This window comes from Conger conger, chromosome 4 (assembly GCF_963514075.1).
Source record: "Conger conger chromosome 4, fConCon1.1, whole genome shotgun sequence".
NCBI classification, from domain to species: Eukaryota; Metazoa; Chordata; class Actinopteri; order Anguilliformes; family Congridae; genus Conger; species Conger conger.
Genome location: NC_083763.1, coordinates 33,808,496 through 33,825,495, shown reverse-complemented (window position 1 = coordinate 33,825,495; position 17,000 = coordinate 33,808,496). Strand labels below are relative to the sequence as shown.

The 17,000-nt window shown below is 47.8% G+C and overlaps 1 protein-coding gene across 3 annotated transcripts in view; it reads left to right on the top strand.

Annotated features, from left to right (window-relative positions):
* pola1 (polymerase (DNA directed), alpha 1) overlaps nucleotides 1-17,000 on the top strand; it is a 93,082-nt gene that overhangs the window by 61,839 nt on the left and 14,243 nt on the right. For all 3 annotated transcript variants that reach the window (XM_061240568.1, XM_061240570.1, XM_061240569.1), the window contains exons 35-36: nucleotides 5,351-5,467; nucleotides 12,235-12,334. In XM_061240568.1, the coding sequence (XP_061096552.1) occupies nucleotides 5,351-5,467; nucleotides 12,235-12,334 (217 nt within the window). The remainder of the gene's footprint in view (nucleotides 1-5,350; nucleotides 5,468-12,234; nucleotides 12,335-17,000) is intronic.

The window sequence follows — 17,000 nt, the reverse complement described above, 5'->3', positions numbered from 1 at the left end:
GGGGGGGGGGGGCTGAGAAGGGGGTGGGGGGGGGGGGGCATGGTTACAGATTGTAAGCCCGTGTTTGTTGAGTATCCAGTGGAAACGCGCATTAATCAGAAGAGAAATTACTGCCGTCGCCACCTCTAGCCTGCCGCCATTATCAATTTGCAGCTCTCTGGAGACAAAGCAAATATAAATTTTGTGGGGTTTTCTTTTTTCCTTCTCTCTCTTTCTCTCTCTCTACTCTGCCTCTCTCTCTCACTGTTTCTACTCTCTCTCTCCCTCTCTCTCTCTCTCTCTCTGTCTTCGTCATTTGTTCCCTGACTCCAGCATCTCTGCTGAAATAACAGCGTGGCACAAAAGCCCCGTATTTACCTAGTTCTAATGTCGGTTGCCATGGTGTTTAACAAATTATTGCAATTATGTTCCCCCAAGCGGGTCACCCTTGGTAACTGCCTGGAAGGAAAGGGAGAAAAAAAAAAAAAAACGAGGGGGGGAAAAAAACAGGTGATAATCCTGTTTTGAACAAAAGGTCAAATTGCTGAATAGAAAGCCGTGATTAACTGGAAGATGTACAAAGTGGACTTATTTCTCCCCCATTCAGCATAGCTCCATGATGGACTGGGGAGGGGGGAGGCTGGCGAATAAGTGCATCTGTTGATTGCTTAAGTACAAAGAAGTGAGAAGCTGCTGTCTCGGGCCCTTTTCACGCGGCCGGTGTAATCGTGCCCTTTTTACCGCCGTGTGCCCACCGGAGCCGGCGAACAGAAGCAGCGGGATGGGGGGTGGGGGTGGGGGTGGGGGTGGGGTGAGGGAAGGGGGGTGCGCAGGGTGGAGGTTTCGTGTGGAATTCCAGTGGCAGAAGTGTTAAGCGGCCAGAATTCCGCCGCTCCCTTTTTTTGCGGAAGGGCCTTTTTCCCAGATGCCGTAAACTGTAACGTACACTCAACCTTTGGTTTCCTTGACGGCTGTGATTTATTACACTTTTTTTGGTGTCAGGTGTAGTGGGGCTGACCCAATGCATCCTGGGAATAACGTCTAGCCCCGAAAGCCACCCCCCCCCCCCCCACGCCCTTGTGACCCTAATCTAGAATAAGCAGATTAGATAATGGATGGATGGATGCTGTAGTGGATTTTTCTGTATGGAGAAAGGGATTGCTGAGGGGGAGAAGGAGCTGGGGGGGTTTGGGAAAGGGGGCGGGAGAAGGAGCGGAGGGGGACTGGAGGAGTGATGGGGAGAGTCGGGGGAAGAAAATGTGTGTTGGGAGGAGGAGGGAGAGATGCGTTTTCCAGTCGTTAGCTCTGAGAATCAGGCCTCAGCTTTGCTCAGTGTTTGGTTAAATTATGTGGAATTCATTTGACTCCTTCAGATGTGGCTGTGTTCACTCTGTGCAGAATCGACTGGTGTAATTATGCAATTATAAAGCTTTATCCTGCTCCTTCTTCGCACAACCAGCCGTTAGCCGGGGATTGTGGGAATTGATTTCTCTTCCTTTTTCGTGTCCTGAGATTCAAACAGTCTCTTCATGGCTCAACTGAGAGCGCTGCAGCTCCCAGTGTGAAATGTAGAGCAGTGCAGGAGTATGTACTGCACTGTGTGAGCATGGAGTACTACGAGACTAATCTCTCCCACTGTGTAGTGGGTGGAGCAGTGTGGGGGTAGATGGAGCAGTGTGGGGGTAGTGGGTGGAGCAGTGTGGGGGTAGTGGGTGGAGCAGTGTGGGGGTAGATGGAGCAGTGTGGGGGTAGTGGGTGGAGCAGTGTGGGGGTAGATGGAGCAGTGTGGGGATCGTGGGTGGAGCAGTGTGGGGGTAGATGGAGCAGTGTGGGGGTAGTGGGTGGAGCATTGTAGGGGTAGATGGAGCAGTGTGGGGGTAGATGGAGCAGTGTGGGGATAGATGGAGCAGTGTGGGGGTAGATGGAGCAGTGTGGGGGTAGATGGAGCAGTGTGGGGGTCGTGGGTGGAGCAGTGTGGGGGTAGATGGAGCAGTGTGGGGGTAGTGGGTGGAGCAGTGTAGGGGTAGATGGAGCAGTGTGGGGGTAGATGGAGCAGTGTGGGGGTCGTGGGTGGAGCAGTGTGGGGGTAGTTGGAGCAGTGTGGGGGTCGTGGGTGGAGCAGTGTGGGGGTAGATGGAGCACTGTGGGGGTAGTGGGTGGTACAGTGTGAGTGTAGTAGGTAAACAAACATTGAAGTATTGAGAAAAGTGAGGGGATATTACTTTTTCTCAGGGGTGATTTGGGTGATTGTTGTTTTCATTAAATAAATGAATGCTAATTAAAAAATAATAATAAATTTACTCTGTGTTCTTTTTGTCAGATATTGCATTTTGTCTCATGATCTGAAACTGTTCAGTGTGACAAATATGCAGTAATAGAAGAGATCAGGAAGGGGGAAAATTGCATCACTGCATTTTCACACAAAATTACACAAAAACCTCCATTGTTATGTACAATATTTATACCTTTAGCCTTTATTACTTTTGAGATTTTCACAGAGTAGTGGGTGGAGCAGTGTGAGTAGTGGGTGGAGCAGTGTGAGTAGTAGTGGGTTGAGCTGTGTGAGTAGTGGGTGGAGCAGTGTGAGTAGTGGGTGGAGCAGTGTGAATAGTGGGTGGAGCAGTGTGAGTAGTGGGTGGAGCAGTGTGAGTAGTGGGTGGAGCAGTGTGAATAGTGGGTGGAGCAGTGTGAGTAGTGGGTGGAGCAGTGTGAATAGTGGGTGGAGCAGTGTGAGTAGTGTGTGGAGCAGTGTGAGTAGTAGTGTGTGGAGCAGTGTGAATAGTGGGTGGAGCAGTGTGAGTAGTGGGTGGAGCAGTGTGAGTAGTAGTGGGTGGAGCAGTGTGAGTAGTAGTGTGTGGAGCAGTGTGAGTAGTGGGTGGAGCAGTGTGAGTAGTAGTGTGTGGAGCAGTGTGAGTAGTGGGTGGAGCTGTGTGAATAGTGGGTGGAGCTGTGTGAGTAGTGGGTGGAGCAGTGTGAGTAGTGGGTGGAGCAGTGTGAGTAGTAGTGTGTGGAGCAGTGTGAGTAGTGGGTGGAGCAGTGTGAGTAGTAGTCTGTGGAGCAGTGTGAGTAGTGGGTGGAGCAGTGTGAATAGTGGGTGGAGCTGTGTGAGTAGTGGGTGGAGCTGTGTGAGTAGTGGGTGGAGCAGTGAGTAGTAGTGGGTAGAGCAGTGTGAGTAGTGGGTGGAGCAGTCTGTGAGTAGAGCATGAAGCGGCATTAGTGTAGTGCGTTTCATTTGGAGTTTCTCTCCATGGCCCACATGTGAGTGAGCAAATGGTGGCTTTCCGGTTTAATTTTCATCCTTGCGGTATCCCAGAGTGCATGTGTGAGGGGAGTCTGTTGGGGTGTCTGGGCGTGTATTGGTGCGTGCGTGTGTTTGTACACGGGGGGTGTTCCAGTGCCAGCGTGCAGTGTGTGTTTCTCACGTTGTACCAGGTCTTGATGAGATCGCGACTCCACCCTTGCAAGTGTCACCATGAGCCACTTCGCCGCAGCAGTCGTTTGAACTTGATGTTCTGAGTGATTACGGGTCAGCGACTTCTCCCTCTCCATTACCACAGAGGCAGGAGGGAGTGCTGGGTAATTCTCCCTTGCTCCGCCATCCGCGTGGAGCTCTCCCGTGTCCCAACGAGTGGGGGTCCCCAACACGGCCAGTCTCTTCCTCCCAAACAACCCCTCCCTGCTAGCCCATTCCGGTTCACTCTCCCCTCCCCACTCCTCTCTCTCTCTCTCTCTCTCTCTCTCTCTCTCTCTCTCTTTCTGCCTCCCCCCATCCCTTCTCTTCCCCTCCCGAAATAACCCTCACTCCCACATGCCACATCCGCTGTTGGGCGGGGCTTCTGCGGCTCTAATTGGTTCCTGGTAGGGTAGTGTGTTTTTAATGACACAGTAACGAGTGAAGGGCCTAATTACTGGAGCCGGTGGCTGACTGTACGCGGGAGGGGGAGGAGGGGCGCAGAGTGGCGAGAAGCCGGTGGCCCGAGACTCGCAGCTGCGTAGGAGGGGTTGGAGCGCGGTGTCCGCCCACTTGCCTCGGTGCCCGCCGGTCTCCGTGGCGATAGAACGTTCGTCCGGGGCGACGTGGCGGATTTTCAGCCTCCTCCTCGCTCTCTCACTCTCGTGCGGGCGTCCCACGGCCCATGGGAACGGCGGGAGGTTGACTTAGCGCGGGCCTCCTCTGCCAAAAACACAAAAGGGGCCCTTGGGCAAACAAGGGGGCCAGATAACGTCGACACACAAGCGCACGAAATTAAAACTAAACACCACGCATATGTCAGGATTCAATTACAGACCCCAAGTACCCCCCCACCACCACCTACTTCTTTATCCTGAGGCTCTGAGCTTAATTATCCAAATAAACTCATGCACCACACAAAAGATACCACCCCCCCCACCCCCACCCCCACTGGGGAAATGGCAGCGGCAAGATTAATTGGGAAATTAAAAATAGGGGCATGTAAGGCGCAGGTCTGATATTGTTCCTCGCCTCAGGACAATGGTTGCCGGCGAGCGTGTGTTTGAGCGGCCGATAACAGCTCACAAAAGACCCTCAAGAGAAGACGGACTCCAGGTGGGATCGGCTTCAAAGAGGCCCTCCGGAGTTAATCAGCTCGTGCGAGGAAAGCCGGGGCTCAAATTGCATTATCCTGTCGCCTCGTATCTCCGCTGTTTCTCGGGCGGGCGTGGGCGTAGCGGGTTAGTGTTTGCTCCCACCCCCCAGGACGACGACTCCCCTCCCTGGCCTGTCGGTAGCTAAGGAAAGCAATACCGGGTTTTGCGGTTTTAATCTAAGCGCGTTTGCTTTTCTCACATTTATTGTGACTCCGAGATTCATTGTGAGCTGAGACCCTTGAAGCTCTTAAGCGAACAGAGGTCTGAGTGGTGGGGGGAGGGGGTGGGGTCAACCCTTGGGTGGAGAATGGTCGTTGCTAATTGTCCAGCGGTGGTAAAACGTTTTGTAGAACGAGCTGTGGAATGAGACGACAGGGGGAAAGGGGCCAGGGGGCGGTGGTGTCGGAATTGTGCGCTTCGGCCGATAGACCCGCCGGGCATTTGCCTCTTTTTCAAATGAACTGATAACCATCATCCAAGAAAGGACCGTCGAAATAAATTAAAAAATGATTGCAATTCATTGATAATATTAGGGGTACACGATACCTTCCCCCCCCCCCCCCCCCCCCCTCCCTCCCTCCCACCCATGGCCAATACAGAGTACTCTATCAGTATCGGTCGATACCGATAAGTATTTTTGATAAACGGCACAGAGAGGGTTAAACGACAACCTTGTTAGACTCCTATCACAATCATTTACTGTAATGTGTTTCCCTTTGACTGACAGGAAAATGATAACAAACGTATCTCTGTCTCCTCTAAGGGCTGGCTGGTGTGTGAAGACCAGGCGTGTCAGAACCGCACCCGACGACTGCCGGCCGCCTTCACCCGCGCCGGCCCTGCCTGTCCGGCCTGCTCCAAGTCCACGCTGCGTCCTGAGGTACGCCCCAAACTCCTCCATCCCCCTCTCCCGCTCCAGGCCCCAGGCCGGATCGCTCCCCGTTCAGCCCGAGATCTCGGGGAAGCTGCATATCACTCTTTCTCCAGGTGATGGCGCTGTGGAGCTGGCGAAAAGCCCTGCCGCCTCTCCCGTCTCCTGCCGCTGCTCCATCTGAGCGCAACGCCTCCTCTGTTTCTCTCTCCGCTGTTTCTCTCTCCTTCCCTCCCTTTCCACTGTCGCTCAGACTTTGACGACGAGGCCCTGATCCTAGATGTTTTCTTCATCTTCGTCATCGTTATCGCCATCGTCCTCTGCGCGATTAAACATTTGTCAGCATCCCTTACCGTTCTACAGGCCGTGTGGTTATTTGTGCAGGCCGGTTTTAATTTGGCCTCCACTGGACACCAAGGAAACATTTGGCCGCTGGTCTGCCTCTCTTTCCCTCATCTCCACAGTGTCACTTTGTTGTTTTTTTTTTTGTTTTTTTTAATATATATATATATATATATATATATATATCCTCTCTCCTTATTTCTCCTCTGGGCTGGGCTGTGGCGACAGGTTGAAGCCCAAAAGGCCGATTTGGCTTGTCACCATAGCCACTTACACATCCGTTCCCTCTCCCCTCTGCAGGCGAGACAGCAGTTTAAACTGCCAGCTGAATAAAACACCCCTCTCCCCCGCCCGCGTCGGTCTCTCCGTCCGTCCGCCCGCCCGCCCCGCCCGCCCGTCTGCGCTTCCCCCCTATGGGCAGGGAGACAGTGACCACTATCGTCTCTGCATTAAAGGGGAGAGGAATGCCACTCTCTCTAATTGGCCGGTAATTTAGAGGAGTTATACACAGGTTCAATTTCTAATATTTTCAGTAAATTATTCTTTTTTTCTTGCTCTCTCTCTCCTCCCGCTCTCTTTTCTCTGTGTTTCCCTCCTTTTCTCTCCCTCTCCACCCACTTGTCTTATTTCCCGTTGCACTCTGCTCTTTTCTATTTTTCTCTATCCCTTTCTCCCTTCTTTCCTTCTCTTGCCATGTCTCCCCATCCCCATTGCATCTTCATTTCATCCCTCATTCCTCTCATCCTCTCCTTCCCCATGTATCTCCTCCTCTGTTTTTCTCTTCTCCTTCCTTACTCTTTCCCCCCCTTCTTTCCCTCTCCCTCTTTCTCTCTTGCCCTCTCTCTTTCTCTCCCTCTTTCTCTCTTGCCCTCTCTTTCCCTCTTTCTCTCTTGCCCTCTCTCTTTCTCTCCCTCTTTCTCTTGCCCTCTCTCTTTCTCTCCCTCTTTCTCTCTTGCCCTCTCTCTCCCTCTCCATCTTTCTCTTGCCCTCTCTCTTCCTCTCCCTCTTTCTCTCTTGCCCTCTCTTTCTTTCCCTCTTTCTCTCTTGCCCTCTCTTTCTCTCCCTCTTTCTCTTGCCCTCTCTCTTTCTCTCCCTCTCCATCTTTCTGTTGCCCTCCCTCTTTCTCTCTTGCCCTCTCTTTCTTTCCCTCTCTTTCTTCCCCTATTTCTCTTGCCCTCTCTCTTTCGCTCCCTTTTTCTCTCCCCCTCTCTTTCTCTCCCTCTTTCTCTCCCTCTCCCTATTCTCTCTCACTCCCTCTCTCTGCGTCTCTCCCCCCTTGCTGTTATTGATGTGCGATCAGCCGCCCATTAGGGTTTCCTTTTTCCCCTCTAGTGGAAATTGCAGCATGTTAATTTTCACACAAATTACAGCAATAGCAGGTATCTCTATTTGCTGCATTATAGCAGGAGCAATCAGCGATAATTGAGTGCCTTTCAGAGGGAGCCCGGTGAATTCACTCCAATTCAAAGCCAGTCCATTTATCGCCTAATCGCTCTTTAAACACTGAATTTCTGGAACAAAAATTCTTGTCATAATTTTGCTTAAGTGTATTTGGAAATCACAGTCCTTTGAGCAAGGATAATTGAAATCAAATCCTTTTCACTGGAGCTGACATTTCTACATTTCCCCAATTGAAATTAATTTCAAAAATTGAGCATGAATATCTTCAAATAGCAGGCAATTATACCTTTCAATGGGGAGAAATTATGTGCACAAAAAAGTGGAGACATCAGCGAGCGCTTCAGTTAAATGTCTTTGTTTCCCACTGTGTTTGTCTTGTAAAGATTTACATATATTGACTCGTTATGCGACCTTGCGTTGCGGATAGCCTCCCTTTTTCATTTCAGCCCATTAAAATTAACTAAAATTGGAAGGTTTTTAGTTAAGCTTCATCAGAGCTGTGTGGATTTTTTCCTTTTTTTCTCTGCAGCTGTGGAGAGCAGCGGGACTGGCAGGGCTAACCCCTCCTTTGCCGCACTGCAGGAAATTCTGCGGTTTGGACGCACACACCGGTCCAACCGCACCACTCCGTAGCCCCACACCGGTCCAACCGCACCACTCCGTAGCCCCACACCAGTCCAACCGCACCACTCCAGAACCACACACACCAGTCCAACCGCACCACTCCAGAACCCCACACACCAGTCCAACCGCACCACTCCAGAACCACACACACCGGTCCAACCGCACACTCTGTCGTCACGCACGCATATCCAAACCGCACCACTCCGTAACCCCACACACCGTCCAACCCCACACACCGTCCAACCGCACCACTCCAGAACCCCACACACCGTAACCCCACACACCGTCCAACCGCACCACTCTAGAACCCCACACACCGTCCAACCGTACCACTCTATAACCACACACACCGGTCCAACGGCACCACTCCAGAACCACACACACCAGTCCAACCGCACCACTCCGTAACCGCACACACCGTCCAACCGTACCACTCCATAACCACACACACTGGTCCAACGGCACCACTCCGTAACCCCACACACCGTCCAACCGCACCACTCCAGAACCCCACACACCGTCCAACCGCACCACTTCGTTACCCCACACACCGTCCAACCGCACCACTCCAGAACCCTACACACCATCCAACCACACCACTCCAGAACCACACACCGGTCCAACCGCACCACTTCGTAACCCCACACACTGGTCCAACCGCACACTCTGTAACCACTCACACTGGTCTAAACCGCACCACTCTGTAAGCACACATACGGTCCAACTGCACTACTCTGTAATCGCACACAGTCCAACCGCACTACTCTGTAATCACACACACAGGTCCAAACCGCACCTCTCTAACCACACACATGGGTTTGACAACACCACTAACCACGCACTAGTCCAACCGCACTACTGTGTTACCACACTGACAGGTCCAAGCCGCACCATTCTGTAACCACACACGCCCGGCCATAACCCAGACTGACCCGGTTAGCCTCAATTCAACTGTACAGACTCAATAAAACCACTAAACAAGCAAAGAACCCTGGTTAGAACCATGACCCAAAATGCCTACAAAATTATTGTTTGTCTTCTGTTAAGACTTTTGTCAAGACCACCCCGCCGCCATTTTGCCTGCGTTCACCGCCATTTGTCTGCATTCACCGCCGTTTTGCCTGCGTTCACCGCCGTTTTGTCTGCGTTCACCGCCGTTTTGTCTGCGTTCACCGCCATTTTGCCTGCATTCGCCATCATTTTGCCTGAGCTCTCACTTTCCCCAGTGCATTTTCAACTGTGCTGGTATTTCTATAAATGCCGTACACCGCAAAGCACCCTGTGTTCTTCTGCATGGTTTCTCTGCCAGACTATGTGCATTACATTACATTTTATTACATATTTATCCAAAGCGCCGTACATAAAAAGTGCATCCAAGAACAAATTACAGAACAGGTCAGATAAGGTACAATTCACATAGGATCAGTTGTACAGCTGTGAACATAAGTCTAGTACACATGGTAGATGGGCCAAATCTGTAAGGAATAAGGTCAGTAACTAGAGGAACTACTTTAAGGAACTACTTCCAACATGAACTGTGGAGGTCCTTTCCTTTTGCCTTCCTCTAGACTCATTTGTCTTTCTTTCCCTAAGCCCCCTTTTTCGTTTATCTGCTCTTGTTTCTTCCCACGTTCCCTCTTCTCCCTCGTCGTCATTTTTCCATTTCAAGTCCAGTTAGCCATTTTGCCGTGAGAGCAATATGTTCACATTAATTCAGAAATAGAATGTTTTGGGGGAACCATAAAATGTCACAGAATACACGTGCCAACAGAAAAGCATAAGCAAAGGACAAAGTGTTTAATTGGGAAGAATGATAGTAAGGTAAATTAGGTAATATCCTAAAGAAATGGAACAAAATTCCGGTTTGTCTCTCAGTTCAGTTTAATTCAGAATGGGTTATTGGCATGAAATGCAAGCAAGTAAATATTGCCTAAGAATAAAATAAGTACTAGCAATAGTGTATAAAGATTAATATTTATTTCAACCCCACTTTTTCTTTTGGAATCATATGAAAGTTTTTTCTTAAGTGTGTAATGTATAAATATGACCTGTGGTGTTTTGGAAGATGGTCTTACTCAATGTCACTTTGTTTCTTAAGAAAGGCCTTTTTATAAGCCTGTTGAGTGTTTCTAAGCAGGTTACTGCTCACACAGATAACCAGCATTTTGCCACAGCAACAACCACTAAAATACATTTCTAAATGATCAAATCAGGACAGCAACACTTCCGCAAGGACCATTATCACAAATAATAAAAATAATAGAATGGTATTTAATAATATTTTGATGATGTAAATGGCAATGTAAAAATGTGTTGCGGTTAGTGTGTCGCTGTCTCTTTCCCCACTTTCTATCGCTCTCTGCATCCCTCCCTCCCTCCCTCCCTCCTTTGGGTCCGCGCTGCATGTTTTACAAGCAGAGTGCTGCGGCTCTCCTGCTGTAATCTCGGGCCCGTCTTTGCTGCGCACTGCATTACAGAAATATATTTTCAGGGTGCAATTGACTGGCAAAGAGAAGTTTGCCTGGGCCACATCGCCTTTATTAAGGCCGCAAAATGTTATGGGGGTGGGGGTGTGGGGGCCGCTGGTGGGGTGGGGGGCTCTCAGGAGAAGCAATTTCACAGCTGGTTTACTCCCAAGTCGTTCAGGCCTGAAGAAAAAAAAAAAAAAAAAGCGCAGAAATTTGTGGTGAAAAGTGAAATGGATGTCAGTCGCAGAACAAAGATGTGAGTTGAGTGCTGAACGGGCTTCGGTGGGGGGGGGGGAGCTAGGGGGGAGGGGGGAGCAGACCAGGAGTCTAAATTGAATAACCGCCAGCGGAATGCGGGCCACACCTCTCCGAATGGCACCTGTCAGGGCGGTCTCTGCCGTTCGGAGAGATGAGCTCCGTTTCAGAACCTGCCCTGTTTCTCCGTCCCCGTTCCCGCCGCGGTTCTGAGCGACGGGCGCTGCCGCCCCCCCCCCCCCCACGCACAGCATCTGTTCTCTCTTGGGGAAACACCTGGACTGACGGGCAGAACGTGACATGGCTCCCTCCTTCCTCTGCCTGCTATGGCCTCAAACTATCCCCTGCGCCCACAGTTCACCAAGAGATTGGATACACAACCAGACTCATTTTGGCAAAAAATCGCTCATGCGCTTCAACTGGCATGGAAAATAAAACGCTTTATAAATTGATAGTTGATCAGAATTGATACAGAGCGGGCGATGTTGCTGTTCCACTGTGCGTGTGTGTGTGTGTGTGTGTGTACGCACATCTGCATGAGCAAAATTAAGGTTGTGTGAGTGATTGTGGTCTGAGAGATATTGGAGTGTGTGGTATGTGTGGCGTTGCGTGTTGTCTGTTTGCGTGTGTGTGAGGTCGGGTTTGTATTTGTGAATGTGCACACAAGCATATGATTGCAGTGTTTTTGAGCATGTGTGATGTAATTATGTGCATGCATGCTTGTAGCCAAGATTGTGTTAGTGTGTGGCATACGTATGTGTCTCTCCATTTGTGTGTCTGCATCTGCCCGTCTGTCTGTTAGCTTTCTGGCGCTGCTAGGCTGGGCTAGCATTGGGTACTCTGGGTCCATCGCGGGCACATAGCTGAATCGACAGGCAGCAGTGTTGACCCAGCAGGGCATTATGGGTCAACAGCTGTCAGTGCTGACGGATGTACTGGGGGGGGTAATTAAAAGCGGTAAAAAAGATCCCCCGTCTAATTCCCTCATCTGCTATTTATGCTAACATTGTATGGCTTCTATGGTGACACCGGGCGTCGGGGTCCCGATAATGGCAATTAACATAAAAGTATAATGACTAATCAAATTGACAGCAACTGTTGTTCATCAGCTCCACACACAATGCCTTATCAAAACAAACTATTATGAAGGAGGTAATTTCAGAGCTTCTTCTCTCTCTCTTCCCTCTTTCTCTCTCCCTCCCTCCCTCCCTCGTTCGACCTGCGCTGCGCTGGCAGGCTGTGAGATTGGTACCAGTAATTACAGCTGAATGTACAAACTAAACAAACGCTTTCGTCTGGTTCCTCTCCCGATTCCTTTTTTTTTTCTTTTTTTTTTTTCTTCTCTCTCTCTCTCTCTCTCTCTCTCTCTCTCTCTCTCTCTCTCTCCCTTTCCCTTTCCTCCCCCAACTTTCGAATTGCTGTTCTCATTGCCCACCCCCCTCCCCCCCACACACATTTATGCCAAGGACAAGGGGACTGAAGATTTCACAGTAGCTCCCTCTCACTCTGACCTTGGATGGAGGTGGGACTGGGTATGTTTGTAGTGGCGGGTCAGAGGGCAGAAGGTCACTGTATGATGATGTGAGATCCGACGTGCAGGTTGTTTACAGTGTTTTGCGTGTTTGTGTTGTCTGCGGCGCTCTAGGAAAGGTGTTTACGGTGTCGTGTGTTTTGTTTTGTCTGCAGTACTCTGAGAAAGCCCTGTACAACCAGCTCTCATTCTACCGATTCATCTTTGACTGGGAATATGCCTTCAACAAGGTGCTGACGCACCCCCAAGAGAAAGGTAGGGCTGCATATGCCCACACGTACACGTGTACACACGTGCACGGACTGCCTCTGACATAACAGTACCTCTAAGGCCCCCCCCCTTTGAGATAACTTTGCAATGCATTTGACAAATGTTTCTTTTTTTTCCTTTTTGAGTTCATGTTTTTCTTATTTTTACAATGCCCTTTGTTTAATGTTACATGTCTCGGGGAGTTCTGGTGGTCCATTGCTGGCTCAGGTAATTTAGGTTAAGGTAAATGGTTTGTATTACAAATGAGAAATGGAGTTGGACTGAACCCTCTAACCTTTGGTCCAAATGGTTTCGGGGTGATGGCATCACCACTGTTGTATGGTGTTTTGGACTTCTGTATACTCTGGTCTGTGCAAAAATGATCCCTCCCCTGACTTAAAGAAGAGCTGAAATCAACATGTACTTTTCCCCCAATTTAGTTCATTTGTCATAACTATACGAACAAATATATTCCAAATATTTTGTATTTATATATGAATGTGTAATACTTGTGTATTTCCACACCAAAGTTTTTTTCTTTTTATTCATTTATTTTTTCTTCCCCCCCATCTCCCACTTCATGGAAAACTAGATTTTACACCAGTGGGCATTAGGGGTGTGAATGGTTAAACGTTTAACCGGTTAACCGAAACTGATTTATAAACGGGTACAAAAATATTTTTTTTCTGAAGCTGAAATGGTAAGCTCAGTTTCAAATAAATGCACGTTCACCACCAGGCTTATTATTGCGGTTCTAAACTATTCTAAACTACCATTTGACAGGCTTCAGTAGTTCTAGCAAGCAATCTGGCCATTTCAGCTAGTTTAAAATGCAAACACCACAGGGTATTGAATGCTACACTATTAGAGTTATAAAATATTTTTTGTAGCTGTTGGTTCACTTATGGCTTATTGTAACGTTCTGACGTTTCTTAAGGTTCACAGACGATACGTGTTCATTCGTTAGCACACAAATTCAAACTACCGGCAAACTGAACTTCACTTTCCACTATGCGGTATCTACATAAAAATAAATAAAGCGATACATTATCATTAGGCTATTTATCCATCAGATATTGAAAGCGAAAATTCCCTGCTTTCAGCTCAAAATTGACCATGTTAATCTCACCCCCACGATTGTCCTGTGCCTAATTCAAAGTATTGGAAAAGTTTACAGTTGCATAAAAATATATCAAATTATACAGAGACCTTTATTGGCATAAAAGTTAAATCGGTGTTATCATATTATTTAAGGCAAAAATTGCATGACCATGGAATTCATGCCAATCAAGTCTATCTGGCAGAAGCCAAAGGGAAGAGGGATGAAAACATGAAGAATTCTCATTTTAACCGATTAACCTTTTACTTTTTACTTTAACTTTTAACTTTGGTTAACCGTTGAAAAAATGGGATGGTAACCATGTACAATTTGTCACATCCCAAGTGGGCATGTATGTCGATCAAATGTCTGTACATTTTTTGTTCCCCTCCTATTAATATCCTTTTCATACAGTGGCACCCATCCTCACTTCACTGACTCCCCTGCCCTTCAAAAATTCCCCCAACAGATCCGTTTCATTTGTGTAGAAAGTGGGCTCCAGAATTATTGGGACCTGTGATAAATATGTACAAATAATGATGTAAACTAAAAGATAATTGTTATTGACACAAGCTTTTATTTTCCAACATATATTTTCCCAAAGTCTCAGATTTTTCAAATAAAAAATGTATTTCCCCAAAAAACAGGTTCCAGAATTATTGGCACCCCTGGCAAAGATGAGTCATGAGTCTTATATATATAATTTGTGATAAGGCTAGATAACACATTGACTGATTTCTGACCATTCCTCCATGTAGAACATTTCAGAATCAGTGATGGCTTTGGGATGCCCCCTCTTCAGTTCAGACCACATCTTTTTCATAAGATTTAAGTCTGAAGACTAAGATGGCCATTGCAGAACATCTGTGTTTTTTTTGCTTAACCATTTCTGTGTGGAGTTTGATGTATGCTTGGAGTCATTGTCCTGCTGGAGAATCTACCTATTACCAAGTCTCAGAGGCAACCAGATTTTCAGCCAGGATTTCCTGGTACTTTGTTGAATAAATTGTGCCATTTATCTGAAATAGTGCCCCTGGGCCACTGGCAGCAAAACCTCTCCAAAACATCAATGACCCACCGCCATATTTGACGATAGGTATGAGGGGCTTCTCCTTGTATGCATTCCATTTTGCCGATGGTTGATGAGGTTTGGCGAACTCAAGACGCCTGTTTTGTTTATTGTGCTCAGAAAGGGCTGTCCATTTGTGCCACCATTTCAAAGTGTTTGTTGGTATGGAGGTACCATTTTATGTTTTTGGGTTTTTTTTGCCCATTGGTGACCCTAAGGCCCAACCATCTCTGCCATTCTTAAACTGTGATCCTCCTCACTATCTTCCTTACTGTCCATGGGGATAATGTGCACTTGCATCCTCTTCCTGGCAAGTTTGCGACCATCCCATACGTTTTATGCCTTTTATTTATGCCTTAGCACCCTTACAGTACTAAGTGGTATGTTTAATTGTGTATGTATTGTTTCGTACCCATTACCTGACGGTCAATTACCATCTGTGTAAAACAGGAAGTAATGGAATAGCACAATATAGTTAATTTAGATTTGAGATTAACTAAATAAAGTACAATTTCACTTTGTTTGATTTTATTTACTATAGTTGTTAGGGGTGCTAATAATTTTGCCTCCTGTGGTTTGCAGAAACCATAAGTAATATAATAAGTAAGAAATATAAGTACATAATTTTCCCATACGTTTGAACATACAATATAGATCAGTATCCATGTTGTTTATTATATGCATACTTCATATCGCCGAAGCTAGTGCTGCTCTCGCTTCGAATTCTTTTTCCATCTTTAACAAGGCTGGCATACGGACACTTGATGTCCCAGGAGTTTCATTGTGAACAATAACAAAAAAGCATTTGGGAATAGCCAGAATCACTGAAGTATCATCAAGCTCAGAAATACTGTAATAAGTATGTCAGTCACTCACTGTATTAGTGTGCTGTGCATACAATGCGCAACACTACATTGCGACATAGCAATCATGATTTTGCACCAAGTGAAAGCCAACTCATCTACCGTCATGCTAGTATACGTGTAATACCCAACCGTGTTCTGTAAACACAACGTCTTGTGTGGTTTGATATGAAACGGTCAAATCATGGCTGGTCAGTATTGTCGAGCTGAATGGTCGAGTGGCAGAAAGAAAAGATGGATGCTTACAGCTACCGTTTCCCCCTTTGCCAGTCAGTTGTTTCTATCTTCTCTCTTCAGCAGTTTTATTTGTGCTATGAGGTAGGGTCCTCAACCCCACCCCCCATTCTGCCTGGCAGAAACATGGCGCCTCTGGACTGGCTATGGTGGGGGTAGGGGGAGGGGTGTCTGAAGGATGTTCTCCTTGTCGAGTCGACAGCCCTAATTTAGCCAGACGGCGCAATCAGGAGCCAGCGCCGAATGCAAAAGCGGCCAATCAGTACGCGGCGGCGGAGAGAGGGGCTGCCGGGCCGGAGGGGGCAGACGCGGCGTAATAACGCCGCCGTGTTGATTGAAAACAGTTTTTAGATTTTGGAAATGATAGGGGGAGTAATTGGTGAGAAGGAAAAAGGATAGTCCTTCATAAGTAATGGGAAATGGAGCATATATTTCGCCCCGGACTGAAGGCCCCCCGTTATCGCCGCTCGCCCGCCCGTCTCCTGGCCCTAGAATTTTCATCTTGGCCGAGGCCACAAGAGCCGGGGTCCTTGTTATCCGCCAAGCGGCCGTGATTGATGTCACTTGATTAAAAGCACCTCTCACCAGTTTCTGTGTGTATATATGTGTGTGCCTGTGTGTGTGTGTGTGTGTGTGTGTGTGTGTGTGTGTATATCTATATATGTGTGTGTTTGTACTTTTGAGGTTTCAGGGCAAGAGAACAGCTTAAATGCAAGGTGTAATCAATAGTTGACCACTCAAAGTTTGTGGTGGAGGGAGGCAGATAGTCAGGTGGAGAGGGGCTTCTTGGTGCTTTCCTTGGTGTGTGTGTTTGTGTCTGTGTTTGTTTATTCTTTGGCCACCGTCAGGTTATTGTCCCTGTGTGGCCGCGCCCAGCACACCTGGATGCATCGCTCCTCTGTGTGCTGGCTCCTTTCACACTGTTTCCCGTTGGACGTTCCCCGAGTGTTCCCCCGTTGCTCATGCTCAGTTGGGTTCAGATCGGGTGATTGACTTGGCCACTCATTTTATAGCTTTAAAAAACTTCTTTGTTGCTTTAGCAGTATTTTTGGAACAATTGTATTGCTGTAGAATCAACCGCCAGCCAATGAGTTTTGAGGTATTTGCTTGTACTTGAGCAGATAGGATGTGTCTATACACTTCAGAATTAATTTTGCTTCTATAATCACCAATTATATCATCAGTGAAGATAAGTGAGCCAGTACCTTCAGCAGCCATGCATGCCCAGGCCATAACACCCCCACCATCGTGTTTCACAGATGAGGTGGTATGCTTTGGATCTTGGGCAATTCCTTCTCTCCTCCATACTTTGATCTTGCCATCACTCTGATATAAATTCATCTTAGTCTCATCTGTCCACAAGGCCTTTTTCCCTAACTGTGGTTGTACTTTTATGTACTTCTTGGC